Source organism: Ursus americanus, chromosome 21 (assembly GCF_024610735.1).
Source record: "Ursus americanus isolate L20-20 chromosome 21, mUrsAme1.1.p, whole genome shotgun sequence".
NCBI classification, from domain to species: domain Eukaryota; kingdom Metazoa; phylum Chordata; class Mammalia; order Carnivora; family Ursidae; genus Ursus; species Ursus americanus.
In genome coordinates, this window is record NC_142147.1 from 28,404,173 (window position 1) to 28,423,613 (window position 19,441).

Sequence of the window (19,441 nt, forward strand, 5' to 3'; positions counted from 1 at the left end):
AAAACAGGGCACGAGGTGGGAGTACGAGGCCCCCCGGCCTCTTTCCTACTCAGCACTCCCAACACTGAGCTTTTGTCTTGGGACAATGACAAGTGACAAGAGGATTGTTCTCAGGGGAAAATGACTAGCCCCCCCCCACCCAAAAAGCAAGTAAGTTAAGAACATAGAACCCTGGTGTTAATGACATCTGGGCACCCTCTGAGAAAAGGGGTCTGGTTCCCACACGATCTCCCTCCAATGAACCCCCACCGACACACATGTAAACTGATCACTCTTTGACAGTAACAGAGAGCCAGTGAGTATCAGTCACCAGAGGAAACACGAAGGACAGGAACCAACAGGATCGAAAGAAAAAAAAAAAAAAGGAAATAGGTAGTGCAGAGGAAAGAAGAAACCTAGAGCGAACAATGACAGAGAGGTAAAAGAAGACAAGGTAAAGAACAGAGAACAAGAGAGAGCGCCTGGAAACGAAAAGCATAACTGAAATAAAGAAATCTGATAAAAGAGTGGGAAGTTAAAGCTGAAGGAAACTCACAGAATAAAAAATAAAAAGGACAAAAAGAGAATTCACATAGGATATCCAACACGGACTAGGAGCAGCTCCAGGAAGAATGAGAGCAGGAAGTACAGGGGCAGAAATTACCAAAGACGCAGTGCAGGAAAACTTCTCCAAACTGAAAGACACAGGCTTCCAGAATGAAAGGGCCTTCCGACAGTGCTCAAAATTACTCTGGACCTTAATCTGAAAGGAGATCATGAGGGTGTACGTATTTGTAAATTTACTTGAGCTGTTCACTTAAGTACATACTTTATATATTTTCAAGTTCCATGTAAGAATACGAAATGGTGAACCTTCAAGGTCTTGTTGAAAAATAAGACGGATATATATGTATCTAAGAGCACACCAAAACAGGAATGCTCGCCTGATTTCCAGTGAAGTGATCCCATTCCCTCCCAGGATGCTACAATGACAACAGCCACATCGGTGAATGCAGAAAAGTCCAACATTTGAGACACAGTTATTCCTTAGCACCTCTTGTATTTTATGGGTTGTTAATATGGCTACATGATGCCAAGTAAATTTATGATTCTGTTTAGATAAAACAAGGAATGATGTTAAAAAAATAAAATACTATAAAAAAGAGGAGCCCTCCAAGTGCCCAGCACAATGAATGAAAAAAAGACATACACCAAAGCAATCACAGTAAAAAATTTCACACACCTGGACGTAAAAGTAACACTAGAGACAAAGATAGCATTTTAAAGCTTCCAAACACAAAAAATAGGTCACAAAGTCCAGAATCAGAATGGTATAGGACCTCTCAAAATTACTCTGAGAAAAGAACCCCAAATACTGATTCAACCCAAAAATTGTTATATAACTATGTTGGAAGGAGGGGGAAGGTCACGTAAGGGACTCACAGAGGAAAATAAAAGTGCTAAATCCTCATCTATTTTAGGAAGTCACTTTGTTGTTATCTATGACAGATAAATCAAGACACCAAGTATATGTATACTATCTGGAAAAATGGAGGCAACCCCAAAGAGACAGCTAAAAGAGTCTCAACTAGTTGTTTCTAGTGAGTGGGATCAGTGGTAGGGAAAAGGTGAGGTAGGATTCTGCTGTCTGACAATAGAACCCTTGTAATGTTATACTGACTTTTTCAATTAAATATATGTATTCCCTTAATTAAAAAAAAAAGGTCTAAAAACTCAGTAGTTAATGAATAATATATCCCCAAACCCGTGACCTGCACACTTGAAATGGGTAAATTGCACGGTCTGAATTATATCTCAATAAAGCTGTTTTTTTTTTTTAAGTGAGTGCGGAGGTGGCAGAGGAGAGACATACGAATTGTTCCTTATCTGTGCATCCAGTATGACACAAGAAAATGGTATTGGTACCTGTCTCTGGGGAGAGGAGCCAAAGGGGGGAGGAAAACTTACTTCTTAATGTATAGCCTTTTGAATTATTTAAATGTGTGCTACATTTTTTAAGGTAAATTAAAATATGATTTCAAAATAAAACAATGAAACAGAAAATAATTCGTTAATTTATAAGTGGGTTCACGGGTGCCCTGGCTGGCTCAGTCAGTAGAGCACGTGACTCTTGATCTCCGGGTTGTGAGCTCGAGCCCCACGTTGGGTGCAGACACACTTAAAAATAATATCTTTTTAAAAAAATTATAAATGGGTTCATAAACAACTAAGTTAATGAAAACAGAGCAAACTTAGAGAGGTAGTGACTATGAAAGGGGAGGGGAGAGTCTGGCCATTAAGTGGCATCACACTGAACAATGGTGATGTGATCAGCAAATGCTGGGATGGTGCTTTGTTGCCAGATCTTAAAAATGCTGGGCCAGAAGACACCACAGAGATTATGTAGTTCAATTTCTTCATAATGAAATCAAATTCCTTCACAAGAAAACTGAAGTCCAGGGAGGCCAATTGGATAAATGTCCCGGGACTCATTAATTAATGGCATTGCCAAACTAGAACCCAGATGCCCTTCATCCTGGTAACTACCTGAGACCATACCAGAAAGCACTCTCCTGCAGAGTCCGTGCAATAAACAGAAAACTGCAATTCCAAGACCAAAGTCCCAGTCACAAAAATTTCAAAGGAATTTTATTGCTTACATGTTAGGGCAGAGACAAAAAACAATCCCTCTAAATAACCCCAAGGTCACTAGGAGAGCAGAACTAAACTCTATGACCACAATCCTTACAGAGAAAGAGTATTTTCTAACTTCCCAGAAGCCTCTTGATTTGCAATTTGTTCCCAGAAATCGCAGCAGAGGAACACTGCAAGCTCACTTACCCGGAAAGCACAGCATGCTGCCCCAGACAGTCCACAGACATCGCAGTCGCCTGTGAGAGAGAACACACATTCAGTTCCGCCAGCAAAGCCAGCTCAGGCTGGAGAAGACAGGCGGGTAGTCACATCGGGGTCTTCCTCTTCCTAAGGCCCGGGAAGTCCCAGCTGGCAGGTATGACTCGTTGCTTACAGTGGATGCTTTTACCCCCTTCTAATCCTCATCCCCATCTCACACTCACCTGCCACAACGGGGTGGTTGCTATCTGTTCCCCAACACCAGGATTACACACAAGCAACCTGGCATATTCTAAATTGCTAAGACATAATCTTAGGACCCTCAGAGAATCTAACTACCTCGGAGCTAACAAAGCTACTAAGACCCCTTCCACTTCCAAACAAAACCTAACCTGGGACATCACACATGCACACACATACACACCCACGCACACACCATACCAGGTCACCCCACCCCACCCCCTTTCCAAAGGGCATAGACTCCACCTCCAAGCCAAATGGCAGGCAAGTGGTAATATTCAAACACCACCCGTGCTGAATCCATGGTCATAGTCTTGTTATTGAGATGCTCAGCTCCCATTTAATCTGAGATTTCTAGCACATTCTAATGATTTCCATTTCCCAGGTCTCCCAGTTCCTAGGGGGCACCATCTTTTCAGGATCCAATGTCCAATTCTCAAAAGACCAGACTGAATCAAATGAATTTGCATTCAGGCTGAAGCATGAGGGTGACTTTAATCATGGCAGTTATAGCCTTAAAGTCTCTTATTTGGACAAGTCCAAATCCTGCTGCATTCTCAGGACATTGTTGCTCATGCTCATACATCCTCAAGAAATATGTCACAGGTAATATTGGGGACGAGAAGCCAGAGCGCTCTCACTGGAGGCTAAGACGTGATTGTTATGCACCCTTCATCCCACTAGAGTCGTGAGCAGAGAAAAGCCCAGCTGGAAAGGCAGGCAGTGAAATGCGATGCGATTTCCACACTTTTCTGAACAATTTGTAGACAAAGGTATGAAAGAAGGCAAGATGGTACCTCCAACTAGAGGCAGTACAATCTTTCTACAGGGTGTGTGGTAGGCAGAATCTGAAGCTGGCTCCAACATTCTGGGCCCTTGGTGCACACACACACTCTCCCCATTATTCAAACACTAATCTAGGTGCTGTTGAGAAGGGATTTAGCAGACGTGATTAAGGACCCACATCAGCTGACCTTAAGATAAAGAGATCTGAAACAACCCAAATGGCCATCAGCAGGTGCATGGATAAACAAAACATGGTATACACATACAATGGCCTACATACCATGATATGGATGAACCTTGAAAATATTATGCTAAGTGAAACAAGCCAAGCACACAAGAACAAATATCGCATGATTCCACTTACATGAGGTACCTAAGACAGGTAAATTCATAAAACCAGAAAGTAGAATAGAGGTGGCAGGGGGTGGGGAGTGGGGAATGGGGAGTTAATGTTTAATGAGTACAGAGTTTCTGTCTGAAATTTTTTTTAAAGATTTTATTTATTTATTTATTTATTTGATAGAGAGCACAAGCAGAGGGAGCGACAGGGCGAGAAGGAGAGGGAGCCAGATGCAGGGCTCAATCCCAGGACCTTGGGATCATGACCTGAGCCGAAGGCAGATGCTTAACTGACTGAGCCACCCAGGCACCCCCAGAGTTTCTGTTTGAGATGATGAAAAGTTCTTGACGGTCGTGGGGCGACAGAGAAACCCAATCCCATCAGCCCTTTAAATCAAGGTCTAGAGGTCAGAGACAGAGGCAGTCAGAGATTCTAAGGGTGAAGTATTTAATGTGAGGAACACTGTTGCTGGCTGTGGAGAAGGTGGGACCGCATGGCAAGGCCCTGAAAATGGCCTCTAGGAGCTGACAGTGACCCCTAAATAACAACCAGCAAGAAAACAGGGACCTCGGGGGCACCTGGGTGGCTCAGTCAGCTCAAGTCAAGATCTCACAGTCGCGAGGGGCGCCTGGGTGGCTCAGCCGTTAAGCGTCTGCCTTCCGCTCAGGTCCCGATCTCAGGGTCCTGGGATTGAGCCCTGCTCGGCGGGAAGCCTGCTTCTCCTTCTCACAGGCCCCTTGCTTGTGCTCCCTCTCTGCTGTCTCTCTGTCAAATTAAGAAATAAAATCTTAAAAAAAAAAAATCTCACAATCGCGGGATCCCATGCTGAGTGTGCCTCTGCCCTCCCCCTAACCCCCATACCCCTGCTCTCGGGTGCTCTCTCTCCCTCCCTCTCTCTCTCTCAAATAAACAAACAAAATAAATCTTTTAAAAAAGAGAAAGAGGGGCGCCTGGGTGGCTCAGTCCTTAAGCGTCTGCCTTCGGCTCAGGGCGTGATCCCGGCGTTCTGGGATCGAGCCCCGCATCGGGCTCCTCCGCTGGGAGCCTGCTTCTTCCTCTCCCACTCCCCCTGCTGTGTTCCCGCTCTCGCTGGCTGTCTCTCTCTCTGTCAAATAAATAAATAAAATCTTAAAAAAAAAAAAAGAGAGAAAGAAAAGGGATGGGTCGCTTATCTGGCTCAGTGGAAAGAGCATGCAACTCTTGATCTTGGGGTCATGAGTTTGAGCCCCATGTTGAGTGCAGAGATTACTTTAAAAAATAAATAAATAAATTTAAAAAATAATAAAAGACATCAAGCCTATTTTAAATAAATATATAATTTTTTTAAAAAGGAGCACCTGGCTCTGACTCAGTTGGTAGAGCACGTGACTCTAGATCTCAGGGGTCATGAGTTCAAGCCCTATGTTGGGAGTACAGGTTTCTTAAAAAATGAAAGAAAAAAAGGAAGAAAGGAGGGGAGGGAGGGAAAGGAAGAAAGAGAAATAAACGGGTACTGTTTCAAGCCACCAAGTTTGTGGTACAGTGATAAGAGAGTGGTCTAGTAATAAGAATAATAATAATGATAATAAAAGTCAGGCCCTTTGACTCAAAAATTCCACCTCCAGAATCCAGCCAAAACACAGAAAAACTTTTATACACAGAGTTGCTTATTTCATGTTATCTACAAGTAAATGGTGCATATTTATATAACAATATTCTCAAAAGGTTTAAAAATGACACGGAAAAACGCAGGAACCAAGACTGCAAATAGAGTACCATAACTCACCGTATCCCTTTATCAGAGGAAGTTATTTTTAAAAAGTAAGACACAAAAGCACACCCAACTGATATGTCCCTACTCCTACCCCAGAAAAAGGGGGCTGACACCATGTTCGTAGCACATTAAGGAGGGTCATGGTAGGCTGTCCCAAATGGAGAATGGAGAGGAAGAAAAGGGCACCTAATCAGAGTAAAGCTGGCGCTCTGTGGGGGACAGGAGTCCCCCTGGAGGCCTCCTCACCTCAGGCACCAGGCAGGGAGCGACTGAGAGATGCTAAGTCTGGGAGTCAGGGGGTTAAGAACCACAGGAGCCACAGGATCCTACTACATGAGAAGGAGCGGAGACCCAGTGATGGCTGAGAGAGAGAGAAGGAAATTTCCCAGCAGCCGGCAGGAAGGGGCTTGGGCCAGATTACAGACAGTATATAGGAGTAAAGGAAAGCGGTATTTTATACCACGGTATGAACTGAAATTTCAATCAGCTACTTATGCCTAAAAAACACTGAAGAAAGTCTATCAGAATGCTTAGATGGCAGTCGTTCCTATGGGGTTTTTGTTTCATTCCTCCACATGAGCCTATGTTTTTGTATTATTTACATATTCACATGATTTTATAATAAAAAATACTATCTTTCAAAGGCATCCCAAGCCTCTTCTGTTTCCACGCCTCTCTTCCTGGCCTGGAGCTCTCCAGGCCTGCCATCTGGCCTATAGCAACTCCCTCCAAACAGTGTACCTTCCCCTCTCCCTTTTTTGCTCCACCCCGCACAAAATTTCTGAAAGCAGACTTCTGATTACATCAATCCACTGCTCTAAAACCTTCCTCAGTTTTCCACTGAAGACAATCAAGTGGAAACTCCTCAGCCTTCAGACCCTTCCAAATGAGGTGCTTACAGAACTTTTCAGTCGGATTCTCCCTCTCTACTTGCCCAGGCCGTACCCATTTAAAGCATTCACGTTTCCGGAAGGTCGGCAAAGCTCCCAATTCTAAAAAGATGCTTAAGTACCTCCCTCCGCCATGAAAGTCCTTGTCTCCTACTCGGCTGTTGAAATCCTGCTTATCTTTTAGGTCCTAAGACACACCTCCTCTAGAAGTTCACCCAAGGTCTGCCACGGGGATTCCACCTTCTCCCAAAGCACCGCCCCTGGCCCTCTGTCACCCGACTTGCTATCACTTGCTATGCGGTAGGTGTTACTGCACACATTTATCTTCTCCCACTAGCTGGGGAGTCTATCTTATTTCTCCCAGAGCACCAATGAGGGGCTCTGTGACCATGAGCTGTTTGGAAGATAGGTCAGAGCCAGGTCAAAATCCGAGTCCTTCCAGCCCATAACATGCCAAGGAGTTCCTTGACAGCTCAAAGAATTTTTTCAGTAGTTTCCCTTGATAATTTATCATGCATGAATTTATCTACATCTCTAAAGTTCCTTCACTTCTTTAATACTTTCTAGAATAATAACCTTCAGGAGTTCACTGCCTGCTGTGTGAAACCTTCAACTAGAAGAGAGAAATCCGAGGAACAAAACATGTGCACCTTATCCACACTTTATAATGTAAAATTCCAATTAAACCTTCTTTCAACTTTTGTTTTTAGATAACTGAACAGTCCTCTCCCGCCTGTAGGAAACAAACTTACTGTTCAGAACTGCTCCCTGTCAAAAGCAGTATCTTGAAACAGAAGAGAATAAAGTTCTTAATAGCCCTTGTTCCTCCAGTTGCAAGATGGTGGCTTTTGTGACACACTTCAGGAATCATATGACCTTTATGAAATAAGACTACCATAGCATTGATAGAGGGCTTGATTCTTGCTGGCCTGGAAAATACGTAACTAATAATTTGGAAAAGACAGGCTGATGGCTAATAAAAACATATCAACTCCATGAGACTATGTAAGCCTCCGTACACAAATGGCAGTACCAGAACTAAGGAGGGGATGCTGGGTGGCTCAGTCGGGTAAGCATCTGCCTTCGGCTCAGGTCATGATCCCAGGGTCCTGGGATTAAGCCCCACATCGGGCTTTCTGCTGAGCAGAGAGCCTGCTTCTCCCTCTCCCCACAGTTCGTGCTCTCTCTCTCGCTATCTCGCTCTCTCTCAAATAAAATCTTAGAAACAAACAAACAAAAAACCAGGGGCACCTGGGTGGCTCAGTCAGTTAAGTGACTGCCTTCCGCTCAGGTCATGATCTCAGGGTGATGAGATGGAGCCCTTCCTTGGGTTCCATGCTCAGTGGGGAGTCTGCTTGAGATTCTCTCTCTCCTCCTCCCTATAGCCCTCCTCCCAACTCTTTCGAGCACATATTTGCTCTAAAAAAACAAAAACCAAAAAAACCAAAAACCTAAGTGAAAGAAGTTAATCAAGAAGACCACTTCCTTGGGGCGCCTGGGTGGCACAGCGGTTAAGCGCCTGCCTTCGGCTCAGGGCATGATCCTGGCGTTCTGGGGTCGAGCCCCACATCAGGCTCCTCCGCTATGAGCCTGCTTCTTCCTCTCCCACTCCCCCTGCTTGTGTTCCCTCTCTCACTGGCTGTCTCTCTCTCTGTCAAATAAATAAATAAAATCTTTAAAAAAAAAAAAAAAAAAGAAGACCACTTCCATTTCTATGAAACGTCCAAATAGGCAAACCTATAGAGAAGCAGATCAGTGATTGCTTAAGGCTGGGGAAGCTGGAGGACTGGGGGGTGATGGCTAAAGGGTACAACGTTTCTTCTTGGGGTAAGGACTATGTTCTAAAAATGATGGTGATGCTGGTTTCACTCTGTGAACATACTGAAACCCACTGAATTACATACACTTCAAGCAAGTGAATTATATGATGTGTGAACTATATCTCAATAAAACTCTACCCAAAAAAGCTTACGCTATACCATTTTCATCTTTTAGACAACAGGTATGATACTTTACAATGGTCAGGTGACAATGAATTTGGAGATGGATTGCATTACCAATCCATTTTGGATTTACAGCTAAATTTTGGTACAAACACAATGGCTCCCTCAGAAAAGTTTATCTCTCTGGTAAGAATCTGTAATATGCAGCTTCGTCGGACTATCTCTCTACCTGATTCAACGCAGAAGAAAGCCCCTCTACAGAGACCACTGCTATCTGCAGAACAAAATGCTGGTTTATATGAAGGGACTAGGAAAGAAATCAACTCTTCCCCTTTCAACTCCAGCTGAATTAGAAAGAGCTGTTCAAAAATATGAAAACATTTTGCCCGTTCATCCCTCCAAATGATGCAAAGTGGAAACACCCAATCAACACAAGTCAGAGCTAGATCAGTTCCCCGAAAATCAGTTTGTCACGCGTCTGAGCAACGACTGTAATGTATGTACCATCAGATTTCATAGAATAAAACCACAAACTAAAACCCACTGACATAAAAAGGATCAGAGCATTTCAAAAGACAAGATCCAATGCCTTTAAATCAGAGACCGACACTGCTGCCAAGGCTGCTTTGAAACATCCTCGTCTAATGCCTTCTAGAGGTTTGTATCCGAGGTTGTGTTCACAAGCTCAGCACAATGGGTGTTCCTGGGAAGTCTCCCTCTTTATTTTATTTTATTTTTTTTTTAGATTTTATTTATTTATTGGAGAGAAAGAGAGAGATTGGGAGAGCAGGAGCAGTGTGAGGCTTGATCCCAGGACCCTGGGATCATGACCTGAACCGAAGGCAGACAATTAACCAACTGAGCCACCCAGGTGCCCCAGGAAGTCTCCTTCTTTAAAATGAGAACATTCTCGCGTTCTCGCAAGCTAAAATGGCACACGCTGGGTATGCTAGGAAAATCACCTAACCTTTCTCAGTCCCAGGTTTCTCATCTGCTAAATAAGAAAGTGAATGAGCTGTCTTCCAAAGGTCCTCTCAGCTCCATAAAACTATTTGTCAGGCGATTTGTTGCTTCCTTACACAAGTTTTCTAATATAATCATAATAATTTACATGTATCAAGTACTTAACATATGCTGGTCACTGTGCTAAGTGCTCTGTGTTGTTTATCTCATACAATCCTCACAGTAGCTGTCAGGTGGTGTGCAGAAAAAAGCGTAGCAGGCACAAGACTGCAAACCTCAGAAAGGCCTGCTTGCGAGGCTGGTTCTTGGCTCACGTCTGGGAACTGGGGATTTGCAGCGTTCCCACCATTCCCTAACTGATAAGAATGGCTCACTGTATCTACAAGGTGCGCACAAACAATGTGGTTTATGCTGAGCACCTGCTGCCCTGCTGGGGGTGTGCAGTTGCGGTTCACGCTAGCCAGAGGGTGCTTATGTGACCAGCCCCAAATAAAAACCCTGGGCACTGAGTCCCTAATGAGCGTCCCTGGTAACATTTCTTATGTATTGCTATAATTCGATGCAGGAGGAATTAAGCACGTCCTGAGTGACTCCACGGCGAAAGGTCTCTTGCACCTACTTTCCTCCAGACTTTACACCAAGTGCTTTCTTACTCTGAATTTGCTTTGTGTCCTTTCACTGCAATAAACCATAACTGCAAATATAACTGTGAATCCTCCTAGCATGGCATGGTGTGGGGAACCCTGGACACAGGCAGATACTATTATTCTTGTTTTATGGATAAAGAAACTGAGGCTTAAGAGGAACTAACTTGCCCAAGATCACATGGCAGAGAGATAACATAACCTGGATCCCAACACTGGCACTCCAGCTCCATACCCCTGAACTCTTGGCTATACCCTCCCCACTCCTCCCCCATTTTTCACTGCATTTTGACATCAAATTTTCTAGAAAACAATTTACAGCATTCACAACATAATAGTCACTTCCACCAAAAATAGCCCTACTGTGCACTTCCGTCCCCATAGTTTCCAAAATGAACTTTAAGTAAAACTAGAAAAACAAGGACCAAAGCTGGATGGCTCCAGGAAAACGTCTGGACTATTCATAACACTCCTCTTAGCTAAAAAATTCGCCAAGTTGTGTTTTGGTTTTTATTTTGTTTATTTAGAGCAGGGGGAAAAAAAGGCCTCAATTTTTATCTGTCTGGAAAAGTCACAGTAATGCTGAGAATAGTAAGTCACCCACCATTAGGGTAGCAGGGAACACACTTTCTGCTGAGTTGCCTCATTTTTCATTTCAAGAAGCAAGAAACTGAGTAGCAAGAAAAAACTTATTGGAGAACGTCTCTATGAACCCAGGATATAGATTTTTCTTAAGAAGACTAAAAAAGCACAATCTATAAATTCAACTGCATTAAAAATACACTTCTGTTCATCAGAAGATACCACAAAGACAATGAAAAGGCAAGCCACAACCTGGGAGACTATAACACAGGTAACCAACAGATTAGAAACCAGAAAAAAAATGTGTAATTCTTCCTAATCTAGAAATGAGACAATTCAATAAAAAAAGGACATAAGACATATACAGGCGTTTCATGGAAGAAACACAATGCCAATTAAATATATGAAAATATATTTATCTTAATCAATAATCAGGGAAATACAAATTAAACCCCAAAACAGGAAACCATTTCATATGCACCCGATAGGTGGAAATCAGAAGGACAGGAGTTGACGTGGGCAGGCATTTTTGTCCATTTCGTGCACTGCTTATTTTAGTCCATTCAGGCTGTTATAACAAATTACCATAGGGACGCCTGGGTGCCTCAGTGGGTTAAGCGTCTGCCTTTGGCTCAGGTCATGATCCCAGGGTCCTGGGATTGAGCCCCACGTCAGGCTCCCTGCTTGGCCGGGAGTCTGCTTCTCCCTCTCCCTCTGCCCCTCTCTACTCATGCACTCTCTCTCTCTCAACTAGATAAATAAAATCTATTTTTTTAAAAAAAGAAAGCAATATTAAAAAAAAAAACAAAAAACAAATTACCATAGACTGGGTGGCTTATAAACTGCAGAAATTTATTTCTCACTGTTGTGGAGGTTGGAAGTCCGAGATCAAAATGCTGGCATACTGTTTGGTCTGGATTCATTCCCTAGACTACCTGGGTGTAACCTCATGCGGCAGAGGCGGAAGGGAGCAGAGCCCAGGCAAGGGCACTAATCCCACTCAGGAGTGCTCCACACTTATGACCTAATAATTTCCTAAAGTCCCCACCACCTACTACCATAACCTTGGGGTTAAACGTCTACATATGAGTTGTGGAAGGGGCCACAAATATTCACACTATTATACCACTATATCTAGGGTCTGGCATACAACTGACTCTCAACAAGTAAATGCTGAAAGGATAGGAAATTTGAATGCCTGATAACCCCAAGTGTTGACGAGGTTATGACTCAAAAGGAATTTTCAAGCACACTGCTAGGAATATAAAATCTGAACCACTTTGGAAAACAGTTTGCTATCTGCTGATGAGGCTGAAGAACATGCACAATCCGTGGCCCAGCAATTCTACTCCTACATAAATACCATATTTACATATGATCATCTACAATAAAAATTGGAAACAACCCAAATGTTTAATGACAGAAGGATAAATCGACGGTGCCACATTCACACAATGGAACACTACCTCACAGCAAAATGAGTAAACCACAGGCATGGTAGTCAGCACGGATGAACTTCAAACACAATAGAGTAGGACTAAAAAAAGAAAAGCAAGACTCACAAAATTCATACCATACGATTTCATCTATAGAATAGTCAAAAACAATCAAAATAGAACAAAACACTGTTTACAATTACATTTTTGTGTGCTAAAACTACAGAGAAAAGCAAAGAAATGATTAATCCAGAAGTCAGGGCACTCACTGCCTCTAAAGGGTCTGAAGAAAGGGATGTGTTCTGGAAAGGGTATCCAGGGTGTAAATTTAACTAGAATGGTCTATTATGTAAGCTATGTGGAGGGTACATTTTATTCATATTCTTCACATGGTACCCATATCACTCACATGTGTGATAAATTCCTAATAAAATAATTTTTAAGCCAAAAAATTTTTAAATGTCATTAGAAGAATGCCTCATAGGGATGTCTGGGTGGCTCAGTCAGTTAAGCATCAGACTCTTGGATCTCAGCTCAGTCTTGATCTCAGGGTCATGAGTTCAAGCCCCAAGTTGGGTTCCACACTGGGCATGGGGCCTACTTAAAAAAAAAAAAAAAAAAAAAAAGGCACGTGACTCTTGATTTCAGCTCAGGTCATGATCTCAGGGTGCTAAAATTGTTCCCCATATTGGGCTCTCTACTCAGTGCTTAAGACTCTTTCTCCCTTTCCCTCTGCCCCTCCCCCAACTCTCTCTCTAAAATAAATAAATCTTTAAGAAAAAAAGAATGCCTCATAGAGACTATTCCACAGGGGTACCTGGCTGGCTCAGTCGGTGGAGCATGGGACTCCTGATCTCGGGGTTGTGAGTTCAAGCCCCACGTTCACTGCAGAGACTATTTAAAAATAGAATCTTAAGGGGCACGTGGGTGGCTCAGTCAGTTGAGCTTCTGACTCTTGATTTCGGCTCAGGTCATGATCTTGGGGTTGTGAGATCAAAATCAGTGTTGGGCTCTGTGCTCAGTGTGGAGTCTGCTTAAGATTCTCTCTCTCTCTACCCCACCCCCTACCCTCTTGAGCACACAAGCGTGCACTCTCTCTAAATAAATAAAATCTTTAAAAAAAAATGAGTAAATAATAAAATAAAATCTTAGGGGGGAAAAAAACAAGGGGCACCTGGATGGCTGATTTGGTTGAGCATCTGCCTCTGGCTCAGGTCATGGTCCCAGGAGCCTGGCATCAAGCCCTGAGTTGGGCTCCCTGCTCAGCAGGCAGCCTGCTGGAGTTCTCCCTCTCCCTCTTTCAATCTATCTCAAAAAAATAAAAACTAAATTAAAAAAAAAAAGACTAAACCATAGTGTGGAGAAGTGAAAAAGTTTGCTTAAAAATGATGAAGACCTTAGTGGAGTCTGTAAGACCAAAAGGGAAAAGAATTGTACATAAGCACTGTGCTCTAGCTGATAAAGTCCCTGCTATACAGGTTAACAATTCCGAAACCATTATACAGGTCTTTTGGAATGAACAAATAAGTAAACGGATGGAGGATGGCAGGGTGGCCCACTTTCTCACAGTAAGGGTGGGAGGTTACTGATAAGCAAAGGGTGGAGCCATTGACACTTGTGATAATGGATTAGAGTAGAAGCTGTTAAGTATGAACTCATGTTCAGCTTAATATAGATACAGATGATTACAGATGGAAATATTTACAGATATTATGTATATACATGGATTAGTACCCACATACATTTCCTGTTTTGTCAGATGAGAGTGCCTAGAGGCAGTAACACCCCAAAAGCAGCGAGCACATCCAGCGCCAGATCTTGGTTTCTAACGTCATTCTCCAATAAAAGAAACCAGGGATCCCTAGAGAAATGGCTAATTTTGGGACTACAGCAGGAAATATACATGATAAAAGTTAAGCATCTTGCAGAGCCAGAAAATAAGGAAGTCCTGTATATTTAAAAGACACAGAGGGGCTACTGGGTGGCTAAGTCGGTTAAGCAGCTGCCTTTAGCTCAGGTCATGATCTCAGGGTGTTGGGATAGAGCCCCACATGGGACTCCCTCCTCAACAGGGAGCCTGCTTCTCCCTCTCCTCCCTGCTTGTACTCCCTCTTGCTATCTCTCTCTCCCAAATAAATAAAATCTTTTTAAAAATAATAAATAATAATTAAAAAAAAGACATACAAACAGCAAATGAAAACAATGATGGGGGTATGTCACAAGAACACATGAACCACCTGAGAACTCCCATTGGTGAATGAAAGCTGGGACAATTTTGAGAAACAAAGTAAAAATAATAAAATAAAGTAGTACTGGATTATAATCCAAAGTATAAAATAAATATCTAAGAATTCACACTGATATAAGCAACTAACTGAAGAGAAAGAAAGAAAGAAAGAAAGAAAGACAGGAAGAAGTGAAGGAAGGAAGAAAAGAAGAAAGAAAGAGAGAGGGAGGGAGGGAAGGAGGGAAGAGAGGGAGGGAGGGAGAAAGAAGTCCCCACTCTTTAAGTCTGGGCTGCATATACTGACTATTTTCCAAAGAGTATAGTATAGACAGAAGGCAAAAAGAGTTAAGTTGACAGTAGAGAAACCTAACAAGCACTACCTCATCCGGGTCAACATCAACAGTGATATGCCATGTTCATAGTAAGCAGCCCTGATACGATGGGATGAGAATGACATATTACCTCTGGGGTCTTCCTCCCCAAAACCCATAATCCCAGTCTAATAATGAGAAAGACATCAGACACATCCCAACTGAGGGACACTCTACAAAATACCTGACTAGTACTCCTCAGGGCTGTCAACGTCATCAGACAGTCTGAGAAACTGTCACAGCCAAGGAGTCCAAGAAGACATGAGGACTAAATGTAATGTGGTATCTTGAATGGAATCCCAGAACAGAACAAGGACATTAGGTAAAAAGTAAGGAAATCTGAGTAAAGTATGGATTTGGGTTAATGATATCGATATGGCTTCGTTAATTGTAGAAAATGTACCATACTAGCGTTAAGATGTTTTCAATAGGGGTAACTGGGTGCAGGGTATATGGAAACCCTCTGTACTATCTTCCCAGTGTTTCTGTAAGTCTAAATTTATTCTAAAATTTATTTTTTAAACCATGAAAACCTAAACACTTTTTCCTAATCCCTGTTAGTACTATTAACATAATCAATTTTTTAAAACTTATTCATTCAACAAATATTTGAGTGCTACTGCATACCAAGCACTATTCTAGGCACCAGGGAGACAGGAGGAGTCAACAAGACAAAATCTCTACCCTCAGGGAGCTCACACTGGAGCAGCAGCAGAAAGATGAAAATAAACAGTGACAGAGGGGGAAAGCAAATGTAAGATGTGACCTGAGAAGTAGGCCAAGACCAGCACATAAAACAGTCCAAAATAAGGAATTTATATTCTACACTCGGTGCAACAGGAAGTCACTGAAGCATTTTCATCAGAGAAGGGTAAGTTAGGGTTTTTTTAAAAAGATTTTATTTATTTGAGAGAGAGGGAGAGAAGGAGAGAGCACAAGCAGGGGGAGGGGAAAAGGCAGAGGGAGAAGCAGACTCCCCACTGAGCAGAGAGCCTGATGTGGGGCTCGATCCCAGGACCCTGGGATCATGACCTGATCTGAAGTCAGATGCTTGACAGACTGAGCCACCCAGGTGCCCCTAGGTTTTCCAGTTAGGTTTTAAAAAATCACCTTGATATTTTATCATGGCTTTAATCATAATCGCCAAAAAGTGGTAGCAACCTGAATATCCACAAACAGGTGAATGGGTATAGACTGTGGTCTCTCCATACGCTGGAATGCTACTGGTGGGCAATAAAAAAGAACAGACTAACTGATGCTCAACATGGATGAATCTCAAAGGCACTGGGTTAGGTGTGAGACCAGGCTCAAAGGGTTCTACACTGTACATTCCTTGTCTTACAGAAATCATCTCAGCAGCTGCCACACAGAGGCGCTACGACTGGCTACACAGGGGCATCAGGGAACTCTCTGGAGTGTTCTATATGTTACCTGTGGTGCTGGTTACAGAACTACATACATTGGAAAAACTCAACAAATTGTCCACTCAAAAGGGGGCATTTTATGTACATTAATTACACTTCAATAAACCTGGTTTAAAAAAAACAACAACAATGTTCTGGCTCTGGGGCAGATGAACTGGAAGGCAGTTAAAAGCTAGGGTGCAAGGAGTGGTCCCTGAGTGTGGCCGGCTACTTTGGAATACTGAGTTTGAGACATCTCATAGATGCCAAAGCAGACATTAAGCAAACTGTTGCTCTGAGTTTGAATTCCTGTCTTCATCACATTTTCTGGACTATTTCTGCTCTTCCCGTTGATTTAGAGACTTGAGAACTGTGCATTCTGCCATCTTACCTCTGCCAGAGGAAACGATTTCATCTCCAACGCACTTTCTAATAGCACAGCCACTTGCTACAAGTGGCTATTTAAATGGCAATTGATTCAATTTTAATTAAATTAAAAATGCAATTTCTCGGTTGCACTAGCACCATTACAAGTGTTCAATGGCCACATTTCCCTCATCACCAAAAATTCTACAGGAGAGTGTTGCTCTAGAAAGTTATCTCTAAGTTTTCTCAACACTCATCGATTCCAGGGATCATTTCAGAGTAGTTGCCAAGCGCCACAGTTTCTTCGCTATTAATCAGTGACAGTAACATCTCAAGGCATGGTTTTATAAAGTGAATGGCAGTTGTAGAAACTGTAGAAAAAGAATTTCACCTTTCAGTCTGGGCTTTTTCTCCGAAAAACCAAAATGCTCTTATTTTTTTAAAAAGTGATTTTTAAAAGAGGCAGGGGTTTTTAAAAAATTTATTGTTCTGTCCTCCCTTTTCCGAAAGATAATACGAAGAGTTTTGATTTTTTCTTTCTACGTGAATAAATTTAGTAAAGTGGGTCTAGAACCCTCACAGTTGCCACCAGAAACAACCACGAAACCATGCTAATTCAAACTAAGTTGTACCCTTCCAACTGAAAAGAAAAAGAAAAAAGAAAAAGAAAAACCCCCGCAAGGCAGTTAAATTACCCAATTTACTTTGTTCTCTTACTATGACCACTGCTGTTCAGGTTTAATTATTTGATATTACTTCATACATCCTAATATATGAGTCAGCACCCTCTCTGCAGGTCTCTTCAATTGCAGCTCTATACAGAAGGAGGGGTGAAGACTACCTGGGTTTCTCTGAGAATTAAAGCCTTTGCAGATTATTAGTTTCCAAATTAGCAGGCTCAGAGGTAACTATACATGACTCTGTTCCCAGTCCCCAGCGAAAGCAATTAACAAGAAGGGTAACAGGAATACAGTTCTTTTTCCCTAGGAGTCTGGCGCCTCCCATGGGACAGCAGGCCTCCCAGAGACACCGCGCTGACAGTGCAAAGTGCCTTTAGAATCCTTTAATCCAAATGTTGCTGCTCAAATTCTCCACGGAGACTATGTATCAGAACCACAGAGCAAATCGGTGGGTGGCCCCTCCACTCATTAATCTTCATGGCAAAAAAGGGATGGAGTTTTAGAAAGAAGAAACCACATCACCCCTTGTTGTAATCCAGATTTGCCTTCAGTGTAAATTACTTGAGTACTGATACAGTGTGCAGTGCTCTCCTAGCAAGGGCTCAGTAAATTCTTGTTGAATAAATCTGTGAATGAAAGCCTGGCACACAGAAGGTGGTCAATAAATATTTGTTGAATAGAGAGAATCACCAAGACACTGTCCTAGGTGATGGGGAAGGGGAAATAGGGTATTAATTGTGGAATGACTGTATGGCAGAATGCTACAGTAGGGAGCAAAGTACTGCAAAGAATCCAACAAGAGCCCTGAGGCCAGATGCCTGCATTCAAATCCCAATTCCGCCACATCATGGGAGACCTTGGCCAAGTCACTTGAGATCAGCCAAACAGAGATCATCTCCCCAGTCTGGAAAAAGGGGATAACATCTACTTATCTTGGTTCTTTCATGAATTAGAAAAAGTAAATGTAGATAAATCACTTAGCACAAGGGCTAGCGTTAGAAAGGCACGAAATGCAAAAAAAAAAAAAAAATGGTAAAAAAAAAAGAAAGAAAAAGAAAAACCCTAGTAAATGCTAAAGTTTCTTGCGGCTAACCACGTGCCATCACTGTGCCACATATCCTAAATATACCATAAAATTCTCACGCCAACCCTATGAGGCAGGTACGACTCACACCTCCATAGAGGTGAGAAAGCGGATGAGCTGAGAGGGGATGACAGGCTAGGTAGGGCGTAGCCGGGATTTCGAACCAGGGATTCGAACCTGGGCAATACGTGCAGCGCACACTCCAATTCCCTGTGTGGGATTTTTCACTATTCTAGCATCAGCAACCATTTAAAAGTTTAGTTGCCAAAACAGGCACTTTATAGTTTTGTGTTTCTTTTAATCGAATCCACTCCAAAGTCCTGTGAGGCAAGGTTACGTCCACGCAGCTGAGGGCCAGAGAAGTTCTGCGATTTACCCAAAGTCACCAAGCTTCGAGTCCTCCAGCCTCGGAGAGCAAACCCCCTCGCTCACCACCCTGGTGCTGGGAAGCCTCTCCTCAGCACTCACTCGCGCGCAGTCTCTGCGTTTGGGTGTCCCAAGGCAGACCCTACTCCCCGGACCCTCGCGGGGAACCCCCATACCCCGTCCGAGCCCGCCCCAACAGCCCCCAACGGTCATCAAGGCTCTCCTCGCCCACTCGAGTCTGACAGCTCTGGGTCACCCCCTTACTCATCTCCCCGGCCGGAGCTGGGGAGTCGCTCCGCCACCCCTGAGACGGACCCGGCAGCGTGGGGGAGGGGAACGAGAGAAGGCGCATGCCCAGAGGGCTCCATTTGGCCCCCGACTCACCTGGGAGTCGCGGAACTCCACCACCACGTTCTCGCTGCTCCATCGCGCCGCCATCTCCTGCACCCGGCCGCCCCCACCACAGGATTGCGCGTTCCCACCCCCCCAAACCGGCGCTCCCGGACTCGGTGAGCCCCACGCAGCCCGCGAGTAA

The 19,441-nt window shown here is 43.3% G+C and overlaps 1 protein-coding gene across 12 annotated transcripts in view; it reads right to left on the reverse strand.

Annotated features, from left to right (window-relative positions):
* Positions 1-19,441, reverse strand: part of WDR59 (WD repeat domain 59) — an 80,903-nt gene extending 61,462 nt beyond the window's left edge. For 4 of the 12 annotated variants that reach the window (XM_087870607.1, XM_087870608.1, XM_087870603.1 and 1 more), the window contains exons 1-3: positions 19,171-19,283; positions 2,821-2,870; positions 644-742 (exon numbers count right to left, since the gene is read on the reverse strand). In XM_087870607.1, coding sequence (XP_087726733.1) covers positions 644-742; positions 2,821-2,870; positions 19,171-19,258 — 237 coding nt within the window. In that variant the 5' untranslated portion in view covers positions 19,259-19,283. The other 8 variants (XM_087870611.1, XM_087870613.1, XM_045795989.2 and 5 more) reach the window with 4 other exon arrangements.